The following is a 17,699-nucleotide window of genomic DNA, read 5'->3' as shown; positions in this document are numbered from 1 at the left end:
CCCTAAAGCTTGATGTTTAGCTAATTAACAAATCTTGAGCATTCAAACAACCTATTGCTGGAACTCAGCATCTGTTTCACTTCCTGTCTTTACTCTTTAATGCAGATTTGACTTTGAAAAACAAAATCAATTGGTAAAAAGTCAGGTGGTGCAGTCATACATACATCCATACTATTAATCAAAGAATCCTTAAAAATATTAATATTTCATATTTTCTACAAAAATATTAAGCAGCAAAACTTTTCAGCATTGATAATAATAATAAGAAATGTTACTTGAGCAGCAAATCAGCATATAAGAATTATTACTTGAAGGATCATGTGACACTAAAGACTGGAGTAATGATGCTGAAAATTCAACTTTACCATCACTGGAATGCATTTTATAAATTTAATTATTTTAAATTAATAAATTTTACAATGTATTAAAATAGAAAGCAGTTATTTTAAATGTAATATTTCATAATATTATTGTTTTTACTGTTTTTTCTTATTAAATAATTACAGCCTTGGTGAGCAAAAGAGATTAAAAAACATAAACACATTATAATAATCCTTAAATATTAATATTTTTATTTTATTTTAAATATTAATATTTCATCACAGGGATACATTTTATAGATTAATGATTATTTTAATTAATTTAAATGAATAAATTATATAAAATATTAAAACAGAAAACAGTTCTTTTAAATGCAATATTTCAGAATATTGCTGTTTTTACTGTATTTTTAATTAAATATTTACAGCCTTGGCGAGCAAAACAGACTTTTTTAAAAACATAAATTATAATCCTTAAAAATATTTATATTTTTATTTAATTTTAAATATTAATATTTCATCACAGGGAAACATTTGATAGATTAATTAATTAATTTTAATGAATAAATTATAAAATGTATTAAAATAGAAAGCAGTTATTTTAAATGTAGTAATATTTCCTAATATTACTGTTTTTACAGTTTTTTTTTTTTTTTTTTTTTTTTTTTTTTTTTAATTATTTAAATAATTACAGCCTTGGTGAGCAAAAGAGACTTTTAGAAACATAAAATAATTCTTAAAAATATTATATTTATTAATATTAATATTTTATCACAGGGATAGATTAATTTGTTTTAATTAACAATTATTTTAAATGAATAAATTATAAAATGTATTAAAATAGAAAGCAGTTATTTTAAATGTAATGATAATTCATAATATAACTGTTTTACTGTATTTTTTATTTAAATAATTACAGAATTGGTGAGCAAAAGAGACTTTTAGAAACATAAAATAATTCTTAAAAATATTATATTTATTAATATTAATATTTTATCACAGGGATAGATTAATTTGTTTTAATTAACAATTATTTTAAATGAATAAATTATAAAATGTATTAAAATAGAAAGCAGTTATTTTAAATGTAATGATATTTCATAATATAACTGTTTTACTGTATTTTTTATTTAAATAATTACAGCCTTGGTGAGCAAAAGAGACTTTTAAAAACATAAAATAATCCTTAAAAGTATTAATATTTTTATTTTACTTTAAATATTAATATTTTATCACAGGGATACATTTTAAAGATTAACTAATTTTAATAATTATTTTAAATTTATAAAATGTATTAAAATAGAAAGCAGTTATTTTAAATGTAATATTTCATAATATTACTGTTTTTACTGTATTTTTTATTTGAATAATTGCAGCCTTGGTGAGCAAAAGAGACTTTTAAAAATGTTTATGAAATTAAAATACAATTTCTGAATTAATTGAACACTTAGTGCACACTAATTGTATAAATATTGTGTAAATATCCATTGACCGCAAGCTGGAATGACGTTTCTGTTGCCAAATCAGTTATCTGCTAATGCCAGTAATCTCAAAATGGCCAAATAGCGAACAATCATGATCATCTCAGATTGGACCGATTACATCATAAATCACTTTATAACAACATTAGCAATGCTCACATCCCCAAAACCACCTATACACACACATCTCTCAGCTCCTCCAGCATATTCTCCATTCCTGCACCTTCTTCTAAACTGTTGTTGCTTGAGTCAAGCCCTGCCACTGCTTCCTCTCTTCATATTCTGCCCTCCTTCCTTCAGCTCTGTTGTTTTGCTCTGTCATGCCTCCATCATTTGATCCGCTCTCTGGTCTGTCCCCTCATCACTGCTTTGTTCTGCGTGGTGTGAAAGGCTGCTGCTATCAGAGGCTGGCTGGATTAGCATCAGCAGTGCTGGGACGGCTCGCTGAATGAGGCCGCTCTTATCAGCAGAGAGAGCCGCTTCCTTCAGCGCGCACGTCTGTTTCCTCCTCCCCGGCCCCTCGCGCTAATTACACTCTTATCGCCCGGCTCGAACACTCGCCCATCAGGGTGGGGCCGTTTGGAATGAACTTCTCGCCGTCGAGTCGCTGTTTCTCCTTCTCGTCTTTTCTGTTCAAACTCTTTGCCAAGTTTGTCCTTTCTCCAAAATGTTGTTCTTATGAGTGAAGTTTTCTGCTTGATCTAATCATTCCTGTGAAATCGGTGCAGGTTGGATGCTGTGAAACCGGCATCTGTCATAAATAACGTGCATGTTTGATTCATTGATGATTGAAGCATGTGACCTAATCCCTCCTTTCCTCTCCTTTTGTTACTCCCAGATCAAATCCCAGCCCTTCAGAGTGAAGCAGGTACAAACAATAAAATGCTTCAGTTTTCTCATGTTTGTGTTGTTTTCAGGACTCCTGCTCATTTTGGCGTGCTTCTCTTAAAACCAGAACAAAATGAACAGCCAGTTCTGTCATTGTGAAATTTTTATTTAAATGCACTATGTGGCCAAAAATATGTGAACGAGTGATGATCACATGCTGTCCTCTGAAGCCATATGATGATTTATGTAAAGAACAGACTGAAATTTAAGCTGTCAAATATTCATATACATTTAAACTGTCAACTTTTATGTGAACTTGAATCTAAATGCAAATCAGTTTTTAGAGAACAGGCTAATATTATCATTGAATGTAGAGAATATTTATTCATAGGCTCCTCTTGATTGGCTTCTTCCATTCCAGTGTTCTGCAGTTCCACCCAATCAGCTTTCAAAACACTAATTTACTTGTATTTCCTGTATTTTTTCTTAGTAAACATGCCTTCTGATGATGAATAGGACTTGAGCACAAATATTTTAGGTGAAAACAATTGGTTTCAAGCTATGTTGAGAATCCACAGCACTCATTTGTGAACAAAGAATCATGGTCATTTATTTCTTTGGCTGCTCATCAGCAGATGTTTCCCAAGGCTTGCCCAGATATAGATGCATCATCATATAAAGAAGATGCTTGTAAAATGTTAATTGTGAGTCATTTATGGAGTTATCTAAGGCCTCTAATGACTCAAAGGAGAAATGTCATGTGAATTAATATATGAAGAGTTCAGATCTAAAAACCTCCAAGTCCGTCTGACATGTTTTCTTTTAAATGAGCATCTTTATTTCTGTTTAGCTTCAGTAATTTCACTTTAATGGCAATGAAAAGGTTATTCGTTTTTGAAAGTTATTAGTCAGTTCATTGCTATTTAACAAATTTGTCTTTCTTTTGCCGCAAAAGCCCATGTGTGTGTGTTTTTTTTTTTTTTTCTCGCAAAAACCTCTAAGTCCACCTCTTTGGACAACAAGACATAGTAAAACGCCGGTTTCTGTCAGTTTTACAGCAGCAGGAACACTGTTGTGTTTACTTGCTACTTGTGAAATCCTGTCACTGCCACTGTAACGATGGACAAAACATGATTTAAAAAAAAAAACCTGAAAGCCGGCTAATACGCACACAGTCATTCATCTTGAAATCATATGATTCGATTTGTGTCTTCTGATTGATTCTTCTGTGGACTTTTGTTCTTCAGAGGCTTTTTCTGACCAAGGGAAGTGGCATTTAGCAGTTTCTGCAAACAAACCAGTATTTCTGAATGGGCTGACACTGGGATTTAATGGATTTGAAGCGAAAGTATTTGAACGTATACTATGTGTGGAGAGCTTTCGCTCAATTTCATTATCTCATTTTTGACGGAGGTGGCGTTTAGTGGCTTTTGCATCTGAACTCTATTTATTATATTATATTATATTATATTATATTATATTATATTATATTATATATGTATTATATTATATTATATTATATTATATTATATTATATTATATTATATTATATTATATTATATTATATTATATTATATTATATTATATTATATTATATTATATTATATTATATTATATTATATTATATTATATTATACTATACTATACTATACTATACTATACTATACTATACACTGCCTGGCCAAAAAAAAGTCACTGTTTGGATTTAAATAGGCAAATACTTAAGAGTCTGTGGATGGATCATTATTACAGTGATTATGTTTCTAGCATGTTTTATGTTTGGCAACAGATCTTTTAACCATAATCGATGGAGTGTGTAGCTTTTCATTTCTTAAACAACCATGTAGGAAGATGTATAATGGCCATATTCCAGGATGACAATGTCAAGATTCATCAGGCTCAAATTGTGAAAGAATGGTTGTGAGGGAGCATAAAGAATAATTTTCACACATGATAAATGTTATGATGTTATTTCCATCAAGAGGTGGACCAATTTTTGGTCGAGATCTTGTATTGACAATGCAAGAGGTGAGCACTCTGTAAAGTCTCCTTTGGCGCTGTCACACCACACAGTGAAAAATACATCACGGAGCAAAGAGGACACTGACAACACGTCGACAGACAAGACAGAGCAGGTTACTTATGATATTAAAGTCCTAGCTTTCAAATTGTGTAATTTTAAGAAATTTGAACAATAAAAACCGTTTTGTGGCTCTTTTAATGTGTCATGACAGATTGTTGTAGTGCCTCAGCTCAAGCAGCTTGTGAAAGACCTAAGTACACACAATTTTTCAAGTTCAAGTCCACCGAGGTTAATCTTCTAACTCCTGACTGCTTTGTTGGACAAAATGACGGATTCGGCGTTATGATTGGTTAGATCGCCTGTCAATCAAACTCCCGGCGAAGGGTCAATTCATGTGTGAAAATGATTTTTCATGCTCCCTCCCAACCATTCTTTCACAATTTGAGCCTGATGAATCTTGACATTGTCATCCTGGAATATGGCCATGATGTATCTTCCGAGGTGGTTTAAGAAATGAAAAGCTGCACACTCCAGCATTAGGGTTAGAAGAACCATTGCTAAACATATAACATGCTAGAAACATAATAATCACTGTAATAATGATCCATCCATAGACTCTTAAGCATTTGCCTATTTAAATCCAAACTGAATTTTTTTTTTTTTTTGGTTGGGCAGTATAGAATAGAATAGAATAGAATAGATGCATTTTGTTGCATTAACTGGGTTGTTAACTGGGCTGACACAACTATGTAACAAACACTGACAGACAGACCAATTTAAAGATCTTGGGGCTCACACTGTCTACACTTGATGACTAAACATTAGCATTTTATATTAAACATTTATTTTACTTTCCACAAAGTCTTGAAATGATAGCTTGCATACATGACTTTGACAGAAAGAAATTTCCATCAAGTATCATGTTCCTTCATCCATAACTGCTCAGGAGTTCCTCACACTGAGATGACATTGGATTACTGCTTTGGCTTTTCTTCAGTTGTACTGCTTTTGCATTGCATGGCTTTGACCATCTCTCATGCCTTGCTATCCCAGAATGCATTATGAATTATTATTATTGAATATATTCTTGTATGTGTGTAGGGCTCTGGTTCTGTGGTTTCTAGTGGAGCTCAGGTCCTCCTCAGTTCTCTTAGCATTGATGGAGTGTGTGAGAAGCTCAGACAGATCCAGGGCCTGGACTCCAGCATGCTGGAACAGTACATCGGCACAATCAAAAAGGTATGTTCTGGAGGAGTGCACTAAAAGGTCTGGCCGTTTAAAGGTTTGGCCTGCGATTTTTATTGTGCACGTAATAGGCACTTTTTTACAAACAGAGTACACTTTGTTGTTCCATTGCTTCTTTAAAATATTAGGTGTTTATTTGACCTGAAATTTTTGAACAGTAGTGTATATTTCCCATAAAGATGTTCTTTTGCACATTCTGTTCATCAAAGAATCCATAAAAATATTTATATTTAATATTTTCTACAAAAATATTAAGCAATACAACTGCTACTGGATGATGAGGTTGATGATGATAATGTTTTTGATAGAAGCCTCTTATGCTCACCAAGACTGCATTTATTTGATAAAATGGTAATATTATGAAATATTACTACAATTTAAAATAACTGTTTGATTGATCCTACAGAAATCATCCTAATATGCTGATTTGGCACTCAAGAAACATTTCTTATTATTAATTTTGAAGACAGTTTATTTTTAGTATAGTTTATTTATTTATTTCAGGATTCGCTGATGAATAGACAGGTCACAAAAAGCATTTATTTGAAATGGATTTTTGTTGTAATAATTTAAAAGTCTTTACTGTAAAGTGTGATCAGTTTAATGCATCCTTGCTGAATAAAAGTGTTCATTTCTTTTACACTATTAAAATACTGCTCCAATTAATGTATATGCACTCATTTTTAATTTTAATCTTTTTTAATTTTACTTAGTTTTTATGATACTTAAATATTAAAAGTAAAAAGTTCTTATGAACCTTGTATTTATTTTAGGCAGCGCTAGTCAGTAGTCTAAAATTTTGCAAATAAGCTAACTTTTTTTTTTTTTTTTTTAATAACACAGCCTACTGAAATATCAATTTAAGTTATGGATAATTCAAGTGTGCAAACAAGTGAACTAATGTACCATATAGTATTTTAAAATGGGGGGGGGGGGGACTAAATTTGTGTAAATATTGGCAACAAATAGCATAAAAATACAATGTACAAACGACACATGGGACAAAATCCGTTAATGCTATACAAACATACTAGTTTTATAGCAGATTAGTTCACAAAAAACTGTTAGTCATGACCTAAATAGGGTTTAATTGACAATAATCAATACTAAAACTCAGTAACTTTTCACTGCATCAATTGCACGCACATTTAAGCTACGATGATGATATCCCTGTTTTTGGCTCGTTTTGACCGGATCAGTGAATCAGTGAGTTGTTGACTCAATAGGCTGCAATTGGATCAGTCCAATTTGCTAATGAATCATTCAGTCTTGTTTGTGAACCAATTCAGCAGGTTCACGAACTGAACGTTGCTCTTGCATCTCAGAGGGAGTGGAAATTTCTTCAGTTTGAAGTAACACAGGCGATATTGTTTTTATGGAATGTAGTACAATATTATTCTTTGGAAAGTAGTGAAGCAAAAGTTTCCCAAAATAAAAAGACTATGATAAAGTACAGATACTTGAATATGTACTTAAAGGGATAGTTCACTCAAAAATGAAAATTCTGTCATCATTTACTCACCCTCATACGGAAGAGGATTAGGGCCAAGCAATAATAAAACAATAAAACCATCTTGAGATTAAAGTTGTTAAATTTCGAGAAAAAACTTGTTAAATTTCGAGAAAAGGGTCGAGATAAAATGTTGAGAATAAACTCGTAAAATTATGAGAAAAAACTCGTTACATTTCAAGAAAAAAGTCGAGATAAAATGTTGAGAATAAAGTCATAAAATTACGAGAAAAAAGTCGAAATAAAATGTTGAGAATAAACTCGTTAAATTTCAAGAAAAAAGTCGAGATAAAATGTTGAATAAACTCGTTACATTATGAGAAAAAACTCGTTAAATTGCGAGAAAAAAGTCGAAATAAAATGTTGAGAATAAACTCGTTAAATTTCAAGAAAAAAGTCGAGATAAAATGTTGAATAAACTCGTTAAATTTCGAGAAAAAAGTCGAAATAAAATGTTGAGAATAAACTCGTTAAATTTCAAGAAAAAAGTCGAGATAAAATGTTGAATAAACTCGTTAAATTACGAGAAAAAAATCGTTAAATTTCGAGAAAAAGGTCGAGATAAAATGTTGAGCATAAACTCGTTAAATTACGAGAAAAAACTCGATAAATTTTGAGAAAAAGGTTGAGATAAAATGTTGAGAATAAACTCGTTAAATTACGAATTTGTTCTCATAATTTAACGACTTTTTTCTCGTAATTTAATGACTTTATTCTCAACATTTTATTTAGACTTTTTTCTCGAAATTTAACAACTTTAATCTCGAGATGGTTTTATTTTTTTATTATTGCTTGGCCCTAATCCTCTTCCCTACCCTCAAGTTGTTCCAAACCTGTATAAATTTCTTTCATCTGCAGAACAGTTGATGGTAGCCACTGACGTCCATAGTATGGAAAAAAATACTATGGAAGTAAATAGGGTCCATCATCTGTTTAGTTACCCACCTTTTTCAAAATATCTTCAAAATATGAATTCATACAGGTTTGGAATGATTCGAGGGTGATTAAATGATGACAGAATATTCATTTTTGGATGAACTATCCCTTTAAGTACAGTAACGAAGTAGATATGCTTTGTTATTGTCCACTACATACTATCCACCAACTTTATATAAAATGAATAGAAAATAAAACTGTTCATATAATATTTATTTTATCTTCAGAAGGTGATTTAACATTTTCTGAAAGTCTCTTATTTTGTACTCTTTTCGTGAGAAAAAAAAATAAAATAAAAATAATACTGATTTCTAAGAGAAAAGTGAAAAAAAAAAAATGGGACTGAGACCTGATGTGTGGTAAATTAGTCTATCCCTGTAAACACATGTTCATCTATTGGAAAAGAGTAGTTATATCAGCTCCATGTGGAGCATACAGAGGTTCACAATGAAGCCTTTCTTTCCACTGGACAACATCTGAAGGAAGCAATGACATTTCTGATGTCTCCATTAGACATCCATTAGTCAACCTGCCAGCTGTGTCCCATCAGCCTGCATACTTAAACATCTCTACTGTGAACTTTGTTTCAACCCCCAACATACTGCTAAGATCAAATTGATCTAAAGTTTGTAAGCTATTTTTTAATGCCATAATGTTTTTGTCAAATTCTGTCGCTGCAGGCCAACGTGAACGGTCGGGTTCTGTCTCAGTGCAACCTTGATGAGCTCAAGAAGGAAATGAACATGAACTTTGGAGATTGGCATCTCTTCAGGTCCATGGTAAGACATCAGCTGACTTGTGATTTTTCTGTTCTTAATCCTACACATTCAGATCAGATAGTGGTCATCTTTCCGTTTGTGGTTTGTAATGTTTAGCACGCAGCTAATCTCTCTATAGTGAAGAAGGCTGGATGGGGTTGAAATAAGGAACACATGTAGCTGTGTTGATCAGATTTCCATTTGCGCTTATACAAACGAATGTTGTGTTGCCAGCAAGCAGGCAGCCATCTGGTCCAAGATGGCTGCTTTCTGGATGAAGGAGGGTTATTGTCAGTGGGAGCTCAGTGTCCACTTGAAGATCTGAATAGCTTGACGTTTACAAGAAAGTAGCATTCTTCAGGCTGGAAACGAGTCCAAATGGAACGACTTGGGGCTAGTTGTGATATTGGCATGCCTTAAAGGTTTCACATAGGACTACGGCCATTCAGCGATTTCACATAAATGCCTTAGTGAAGCACAAATTATTTTTTTTGGTCTTTGTATCCATGTTGCTTAAAACTAAAGCCCTATTCAAAAGGGACTCTTTTTCTCTGAGGTCAGGTAACATTCTTGTTTCACAAATGTGTTGTTTCTATTATTATTTATTATTTTAATTATATACACCGATCAGGCATAACATTATGAGCACTGACAGGTGAAGTGAATAACACTGATTATCTCTTCATCACGGCACCTGTTAGTGAGTGGGATATATTAGGCAGCAAGTGAATATTTTGTCCTCAAAGTTGATGTGTTAGAAGCAGGAAAAATGTAAGGATTTGAGTGAGTTTGACAAGGGCCAAATTATGATGCTAGATGACTGGGTCAGAGCATCTCCAAAACTGCAGCTCTTGTGGGGTGTTCCCGGTCTGCAGTGGTCAGTATCTTTCAAAAGTGCTCCAAGGAAGGAACAGTGGTGAACCGGCGACAGGGTCATGGGTGGCCGAGGCTCATTGATGCACGTGGGGAACGAAGGCTGGCCCGTGTGGTCCAATCCAACAGACGAGCTACTGTAGCTCAAATTGCTCAAGAAGTTAATGCTGGTTCTGATAGAAAGGTGTCAGAATACACAGTACATCGCAGTTTGTTGTGTATGGAGCTGCATAGCTGAAAACTAGTCAGGGTGTTCATGCTGACCCCTGTCCACTGCCGAAAGAGCCAACAGTGGACACGTGAGCATCAGAACTGGACCACGGAGCAATGGAAGAAAAATGAATCATGTTTTCTTTTACATCACGTGGATGGCCGTGAGCGTGTGCGTCGCTTACCTGGGGAACACATGGCACCAGGATGCACTATGGGAAGAAGGTAAGCCGGCAGAGGCAGTGTGATGCTTTGGGCAATGTTCTGCTGGGAAACCTTGGGTCCTGCTATCCATGTGGATGTTACTTTGACACGTACCACCTACCTAAGCATTGTTGCAGACCATTTGCATCCTTTCATGGAAACTGTATTCCCTGGTGGCTGTGGCCTCTTTCAGCAGTATAATGCGTCCTGACACAAAGCAAAAATGGTTCAGGAATGGTTTGAGGAGCACAACAACGAGTTTGAGGTGTTGACTTGGCCTCCGATTTCCCCAGATCTCAATCCAGTCGAGCATCTGTGGGATGTGCTGAAAAAAATGCCATCTCACCAAATGTAAAAAGAAATATTAACTCATTAAGCAGAGTCCAATTATTCTTAATTTTATATTTATATCACATAGACTATCATTCAAATGTTTGGTGTCAGTAGGATTTTTCTTTTTCTTTCTTTTTTAGAAAGTGATCACTTAAGACTGATATAAAATTATAATTAAACTTTATTTGGAGTATTTCTTTATTGCACAATGCACATTTCTTAATATTATCATATGCCTACAAAGTGTTTTAATATCACTATTAAGGATTGTATGATCTTTGTATAATATCAGTCTTTAAATGCAAGATATGTAAAGTGTAGCTAAAGTATACTTGCAATAGTTCCACCTTAGCACAATCAAATATACTTCAAAGTACATCTTTAGTTGGACCTTAGCACTACTTCCCCACAATTAAAGTGCATTAGGTACAAAATTAGTTGTTCCAATTTTAGACTTTAAGTATACCAGCTTAATATACCAAAAAATACAATTGCATGTTATTTTTATTTAGCACATAAATGTGTAAATGTATTTGAAGTATACTAAGCACAAAATAAATGTATTTCAAATACATTATAGTGTACTTTTTGAACATTTAAAGGGGACCTATAATGCCCTTTTTACAAGATGTAATATAAGTCTCTGGTGTCCCCAGAATGTGTCTGAGAAGTTTCAGCTCAAAATACCCCACAGATCATTTATTATAGCTTGTCAAATTTGCCCCTCTTCGGCTGTTAGCAAAAATACACAGTTTTTGTGTGTGTCTCTTTAAATGCAAATGAGCTGCTGCTCCCGGCCCCCTTTCCAGAAGAGGGCGGAGCTTTAACAGTTTGCACTTCAGTAGCTGAACAACAACAAAGCTGGAGAATCTCACGCAGCCAAAATGAGGATTGTCAGTAACGGTGTTCAGCCTTACATTGTTCAAACCGGAGTCGACACTGATGGAGAGACTCAGGAAAAAGTTACAACTTTTAGAATGAAACTGGATGTTTCTGAATGGTTAGTGGATAAATTTATGTAGTTGTTGTGGAGTTGATTCAACTCATCCACTAGCATGTGCCGTCATGTTAATCTCTTGTGCAAATCCAGTGTTGAATTGACCCTCATTTGTGAAGCAGTCCGGCGTAAAATGACCTTATAGTAACAATAATCTACTACAACAACTCTTCCTCTTCTCTAAAGCAGCCCAACATGGCCTCACCCCGTTTGTTGCGTGTTCTCAGGGGCAGGGTTTATGTAAATTTTAGGGTTAGTGATAGGGTTGTAGTCCCTACCAGCCATTTGTTGTAGTCCTTAAACAGCATTCTTTAAAACAAAATATCTCCCTTTGCATTGAACTTTGAATGTCATAACTTTGCAGACGTTGTTTATGCTTGTGTTTTTAATTAATCTAATTTGTTGTTTAAAAATCTAATCCTGTCTGAACAGTTTTAATATTTTAGCATTTTAAGAATCAAGAAGAGAAGAAAACAGCTTCACAAAGATAGTCTGTGATTTTTATTCTTCTTGCTCAATGAATAAAATGCACTCTTGCTGTTGAATCCATTTAAACACTGCTGTATTTGTGCTGTAGGTTCTAGAGCAGCGTCATGTGGAGAACCAGCTGCTGCATGATGAATCTGGAGCGTGCAGCGAGCAGGGCAGCAGCGTGTTGATTCAACCCCAACCCCACAGACCCTCTGAAGCGCCACAAGACGTGACCATCAACCCAGAAAACTTCGCGTACAGCCTCAACCTAAGCTTTGAAGAGCTCAGCGGTGTGGGCCTGGAGGAGCCCGCCAGACAACACAATGTCCAATGGCTGGTGCGTGTTACTGCTGTGCACACAAACGCATTCACGTCAACACTGAAGTACAGCCTATAGATAAACACAGGTGCACACCACGAGAAGACGCCCTGATTATATACATAGAGGCAAACGCAAACATATGTGCGTGTGGAAACAAAGAAACTGGCATTTTTCTCGTTGTTGTTGTTGCACCTTTTTAACCTAACATTTTCTTCACTGTTGCATTTTGTCACTTTGGAGCGCAGCTTCTGCTTTTCAGTAGTCTCTCATCAGCATGAAAATAGCATGTGGTTTAGTGGGTGACAAACGGAGTGTTTTCTGACCTAGATGGGCAGAGGAAGTGAAGAGCTGACCACACACACGCTAGCTCTCTATCACACAGAGATAGCTATTTCTGCTCTCATCTGTTAACACTTGGCAAGGTGTTGCGACACAAGCAAGAGCTCATAATGGTTTAGATTAGCATCATGGAAGTTGGTTGTGTACATAGACTTTTGGTGCGTCCCGTTTCGCATACTTCTACGCTGTTTTACACCATTTTGTAGCCTAAGTAGTGTTCACACAGTGAAAACGCAGCAAGGTGTTGTGTAGTATGAGTAGCTGAATGATGTATGAAGAAAAGACAGTGTGGATAAGAGGTGGGATATTAAAGGGTTAGTTCGACCAAAAATGAAATTTCTGTCATTAATTACTCACCTTCATGCTGTTCAAAACCCGTAAGACCTTCAGAACACAAATTAAGATGTTTTTGATGAAATCCAAGAGGTTTTTTATCTCCCATAGAAAGCAACAAAATTACCACATTCAAGGTCCAGAGAACTACAGTGGTTCAACCTTAATGTTATGAAGCGACGAGAATACTTTTTGTGCGCAAAAACAAACAAAAAAAATTGTAAAATGCTTCCATGTTGTAAAATTTGAGAAGTTCTCAAGCCTGCTAGAATTCATACACTCTACAATAAGGCCGTAACCATGTCTTGAACATTGGGGGGGGGGCCAATTTTTTTATAAAGCATAAAGAAACAGAACAGTAAAGGAAATTCTTGGTCTAATTGTAGTTGGGAAATAATCTATTTGCATTCAAATATGCACACATGTACTTTTCTTTATATGCCTAATATGTTGAAAACGTAAAATGTTTCTTGGCTCGTAACACTCATATTTTCAATTTAGAACGGCCATATTTGGGGAAAAAAGTCATGTAGTTTGCATCACTGGATGTTACTGTCGGTCGTTTAACATTTCTGTCACAAAACAGTTGACATGTATTTTTGCTATTTACATCTTACCTCACTCTTTCAACATTAAACCGACGCTTCACACTGGAATTCACGCTCTACTTCTGAGAACGGTAAACCCCGCCTACTTTGATTTGATTGGCCTTCTCAATCATTTTGACATTGACGAGTGCTGTTACACTGCTGAGGCAGACCAGACTAAAAATGGAACTTTATTAGTTTATTTTATCATTCAACATTTGAAAGGAAACATAAGAAAAGTTAAGACCATGAAGTGTCCAACATTCCACACTTTGGAATCGTTTGGAACGCAACTAGTGTCTCTACAAAGGGATAGTTCACTCAAAAAGAGTCGGTGGTCATCAACTCACCGTCATTTTTCTGGAACCCTATAACTTCTCGTAGAACACAAGGAGTTACTTATTCCATGTCTTCTGAAGCCATGTGATAGTCTTTTATGAAGAACAGTCAAAGAAATTTAGTTGAACATGCCAGGTTTGAACATCTGGAAGTTAAATTAATCCGTGTTAAATCGATTGTTTCTTCAAATCCATAAATCAATTTTTTTTTATTATATGTTTGCATTTAATGTGGTGCAATAAAGTCACGAATAAAGGCCTTCTAAAGTGAATCGATGCATTTGTGTTGTACAAATATCCTTATTTAAAACGTTATAAAGTAAAATAACGAGCTTCCGGCGTGACGGCCATACACATTCGACTTGCTTCCAAAAAGCATGAACATCCACGTCATAGTACACAATGACATGACGTAGTACGTCATGGCATAGCATAGAACGTCATGTCATTGTGTACTATGTCGTGGAAGTTCATGTTCATGCATGTTATTTTTATACGTTTTTGGACTTCAAAAACTCATCTGCCAATCACTCCCTTTATAAAGCTTGGACAAGCCAGGATTTTTTTTAATATAACTCTGATTGTAGGATGGCTTGAGGGTGAGTATATTATGGGCTAATATTCATTATGGCGTGAACTATCCCTTTAACTTCTGTTTTTAAATATCACTGCGACACCTCTAATCGATACCCAGCCCTAATGCTAAATGTGTTCCATGAAAGAAAGTTTTATTTTGGGCGTTGGTTAGGCTTGTCACAATAATCAATATATCGACTTATCGTGCAATATATGTACATGACCTCAATCATTTTTGGTGACACAATATATCGCCCATTATGTTTAGATTATAATGAATGTCACCAACATTTTGCCAATCATGCCATCATCTGCAGTTCCTACACAGAGCAGACATCGACAGGTGAAAAAAATGGCATTATTTGAGGCGTTATAGTGTTTTCCTGACAACTACAGACAGTTTGGAAGAACAAGTCCGAATGCTCTCGATTTCAAAGCCGCAATTCACTGTTCGTGCAAATATAAATGTCTTTGTTCATATAATGTCAGGGAAAAATCTGTAAATGGAAAATCTCCATTACCATTTATTCAAGTTTTTTATTTAGAATATTACATTTTTTGATCCTTCATTTCCATGATCTAAAGAATGAAATGGTTGTTGTCATTTGAAAGTGAGTAGGCCTACTTGCATTATTATGCTGTTATATTATGATTATATATTCAGTGGCATAAAATGGTCTTAAAATGACAATAATATTGTTTATCGCATCGTTATCGTGACAGGCCTAGCGTTGGCTGTGTGTTTGCTACCAGAAATGTGATCTCATCTAACATGTTCTCCCTCAAATTACAGTCTAAATTCATTGACCTGCTCTTCTCCTTTAGGCCAACACTCACCGGACGCCCAGCGTATCTAGCCTGAACTCTCAGGAGTCTTCCAACGACATCTGTAGGCTGACCGACAAGCAGCAGGCCGAGTATCACAATGCTTACCAGGAGTACATCTCCCACATGTCCCAGCTGGAGGTGTCTGCTGCTGGACGAGAGAGTCCCGCTCAGCTCCTCTCATCCAGCTCTGAGGAGAAGACTAAGGAAGGTGAGCAAGACTGGCACAAACCCTATGCCAAAAATGGCTCCAAACCCGCAGACACTATGGCGGCCTTGTCCTCTGCCCCGGACGGTGGTCTTCTAGACCCCATTACGGAGGAGGATGAGCATGGGTCTGCTGCTAAAATCACACCCAGACGCAAGACCAAAGGCCAGGGGCCTTGTTACCACAGCGTGCCGAGCGATGAAGAAGACTCGGGGGACGAGGAGACCGACGCCACCCCGCTGCTGAGAGAGGAACCCTGGGCCGCCGAACCAGATCTAGGCCTCTTAGCTAAAGGGAAGAGCTTCGTCTCAGACATCATGCTGGATAAGAAATCATCTGACTCCGGAGTGAGGTCCAGCGGGAGCTCATCCGACCACTCGCTACAAGACGAGGAGAGTGAAGCGGCCCAGGAGGTGGAGGAGAAGTCCAGTGAGAAGAAAGAAGAAGAGGCCCATCTGATCGAACTGGTTCTTGAAAGCCCGGTTAAAAAGCGAGTCTTGCCACACAGGCTGGGCAACCTTCAAGACGAGGCCGTGGCCAGGATGTCCATCTGCTCTGACGCTCTGTCTGACAGCAGTAGCCCTGAGGAGAGCTGGCCCGCTTCAGCCGTGAGTAACCTCAACTGCTCGACCGACAACACTGCGCTCAACAACAACATCAACAACAGCACCCAGCAGGAGACCTCTGACTCCACCGACTGCCCCGCACTCATTATAAGACCAGGATCCAGCACAGACACCACCACACTACCCAACCAGAACCTGCGTGGAGTCCAACGCAAGAGCGCCACCGGTCCCACCACCGATGCCGCTGAGGAACGAGAGAGTGTCCTCTGAGCGCAACCAGCTTTATTTAACTCAAGGATGCCCAAGTCTCCATTCATAGATCCTTTTTAGCTGGTTGTGGTGCATTTGATCAGGGTTGGAGCTGAACTTTGAACTTTGTAGTGTGAATTCAGGGTGATTGGGACACTTTGAAATGACTTGGAAAAAGTGTCCCAATCAACCTGAATTCACCCCTACATCTCCAGGAACAGAAGTGGTCACCTCTGCTTTAACTGCTGAAGGTTAAATTACTGTAAAACAGTCTAACGACTGCAAAAGTTCAGCAAAACCCTTCGTTCATGAGCTGTTACTGCACATTATCATGGTGTTTGTTCAGATTAGATTCTTTTCATAGTTAACACACAAACTCAAAATTAGCTATCACTCTTAATTGGTATTTTTGCTTAGTTTGCATACAGAATATTTAAAGGTTCATAAAAGAAGAAATTGACCATTATTACAATGAAATAAGTTATTTTAGCATAAATCTAGCCTAAAATGTATGGTTTTAAAAGTTTTTGGTAACACTTTACAATAAGGTTTCATTTTTTTTTAACATTAGTTTAAGTATTAACTAACATGAACTAACTGTATTTATTAATTTTTGTTAATGTTAATATAAATCCAGCTGTTCATTGTTTATTCATGTTAATTCACAGTGCATTAACTAATGTTAACAAGATTTTAATAATGTATTAGTAAATGTTGAAATTAACACGAACTGAAGTTAACATGAACTAATAATGAACCTCTTCTACAACATCTATTAATCTTTATTAATGTTAATTTCAACATTTACTAATACATTATTAAAATCTTGTTAACATTAGTTAATGCACTGTGAACTAGCATGAACAATGAACAACTGTATTTATATTAACTAACATTAAAAAAATGAATAAATACAGTAACAAATGTATTGCTCATGGTTAGTTCATGTTAATTGATACATTTAATGTTTAACTAATGAACCTTATTGTAAAGTGTTACTAAGGTTTTTAATTCAGTAACATTAGGAAAATAATTATGGTAACTAACAATGAAAAATATTTAGGTTAAGGTTAACTTCTGCATATACATGTTTAATTGAGCATGAATTACAACAATGACCAATAGTGGTCAATTATAAATTAATATTGATCTAAATTAATTCAGTGT

General features: G+C 35.5%; 1 protein-coding gene across 4 annotated transcripts in view; it reads left to right on the top strand.

Moving 5' to 3' along the window:
• Nucleotides 1-17,081, top strand: part of kidins220a (kinase D-interacting substrate 220a) — a 75,087-nt gene extending 58,006 nt beyond the window's left edge. For 3 of the 4 annotated variants that reach the window (XM_048191874.1, XM_048191873.1, XM_048191876.1), the window contains 5 exons: nt 2,640-2,669; nt 5,754-5,891; nt 9,024-9,122; nt 12,296-12,526; nt 15,510-17,081. In XM_048191874.1, the coding sequence (XP_048047831.1) occupies nt 2,640-2,669; nt 5,754-5,891; nt 9,024-9,122; nt 12,296-12,526; nt 15,510-16,553 (1,542 nt within the window). In that variant the 3' untranslated portion in view covers nt 16,554-17,081. The remainder of the gene's footprint in view (nt 1-2,639; nt 2,670-5,753; nt 5,892-9,023; nt 9,123-12,295; nt 12,527-15,509) is intronic. The other variant, XM_048191875.1, reaches the window with a different exon arrangement.
• Nucleotides 17,082-17,699: the final 618 nt, after the last annotated feature.

The sequence above is a fragment of the Megalobrama amblycephala genome, linkage group LG5 (genome assembly GCF_018812025.1).
Source record: "Megalobrama amblycephala isolate DHTTF-2021 linkage group LG5, ASM1881202v1, whole genome shotgun sequence".
NCBI classification, from domain to species: domain Eukaryota; kingdom Metazoa; phylum Chordata; class Actinopteri; order Cypriniformes; family Xenocyprididae; genus Megalobrama; species Megalobrama amblycephala.
Note: the sequence above shows the minus strand (reverse complement) of the source record. Positions and strands in the feature narration are given on the sequence as shown.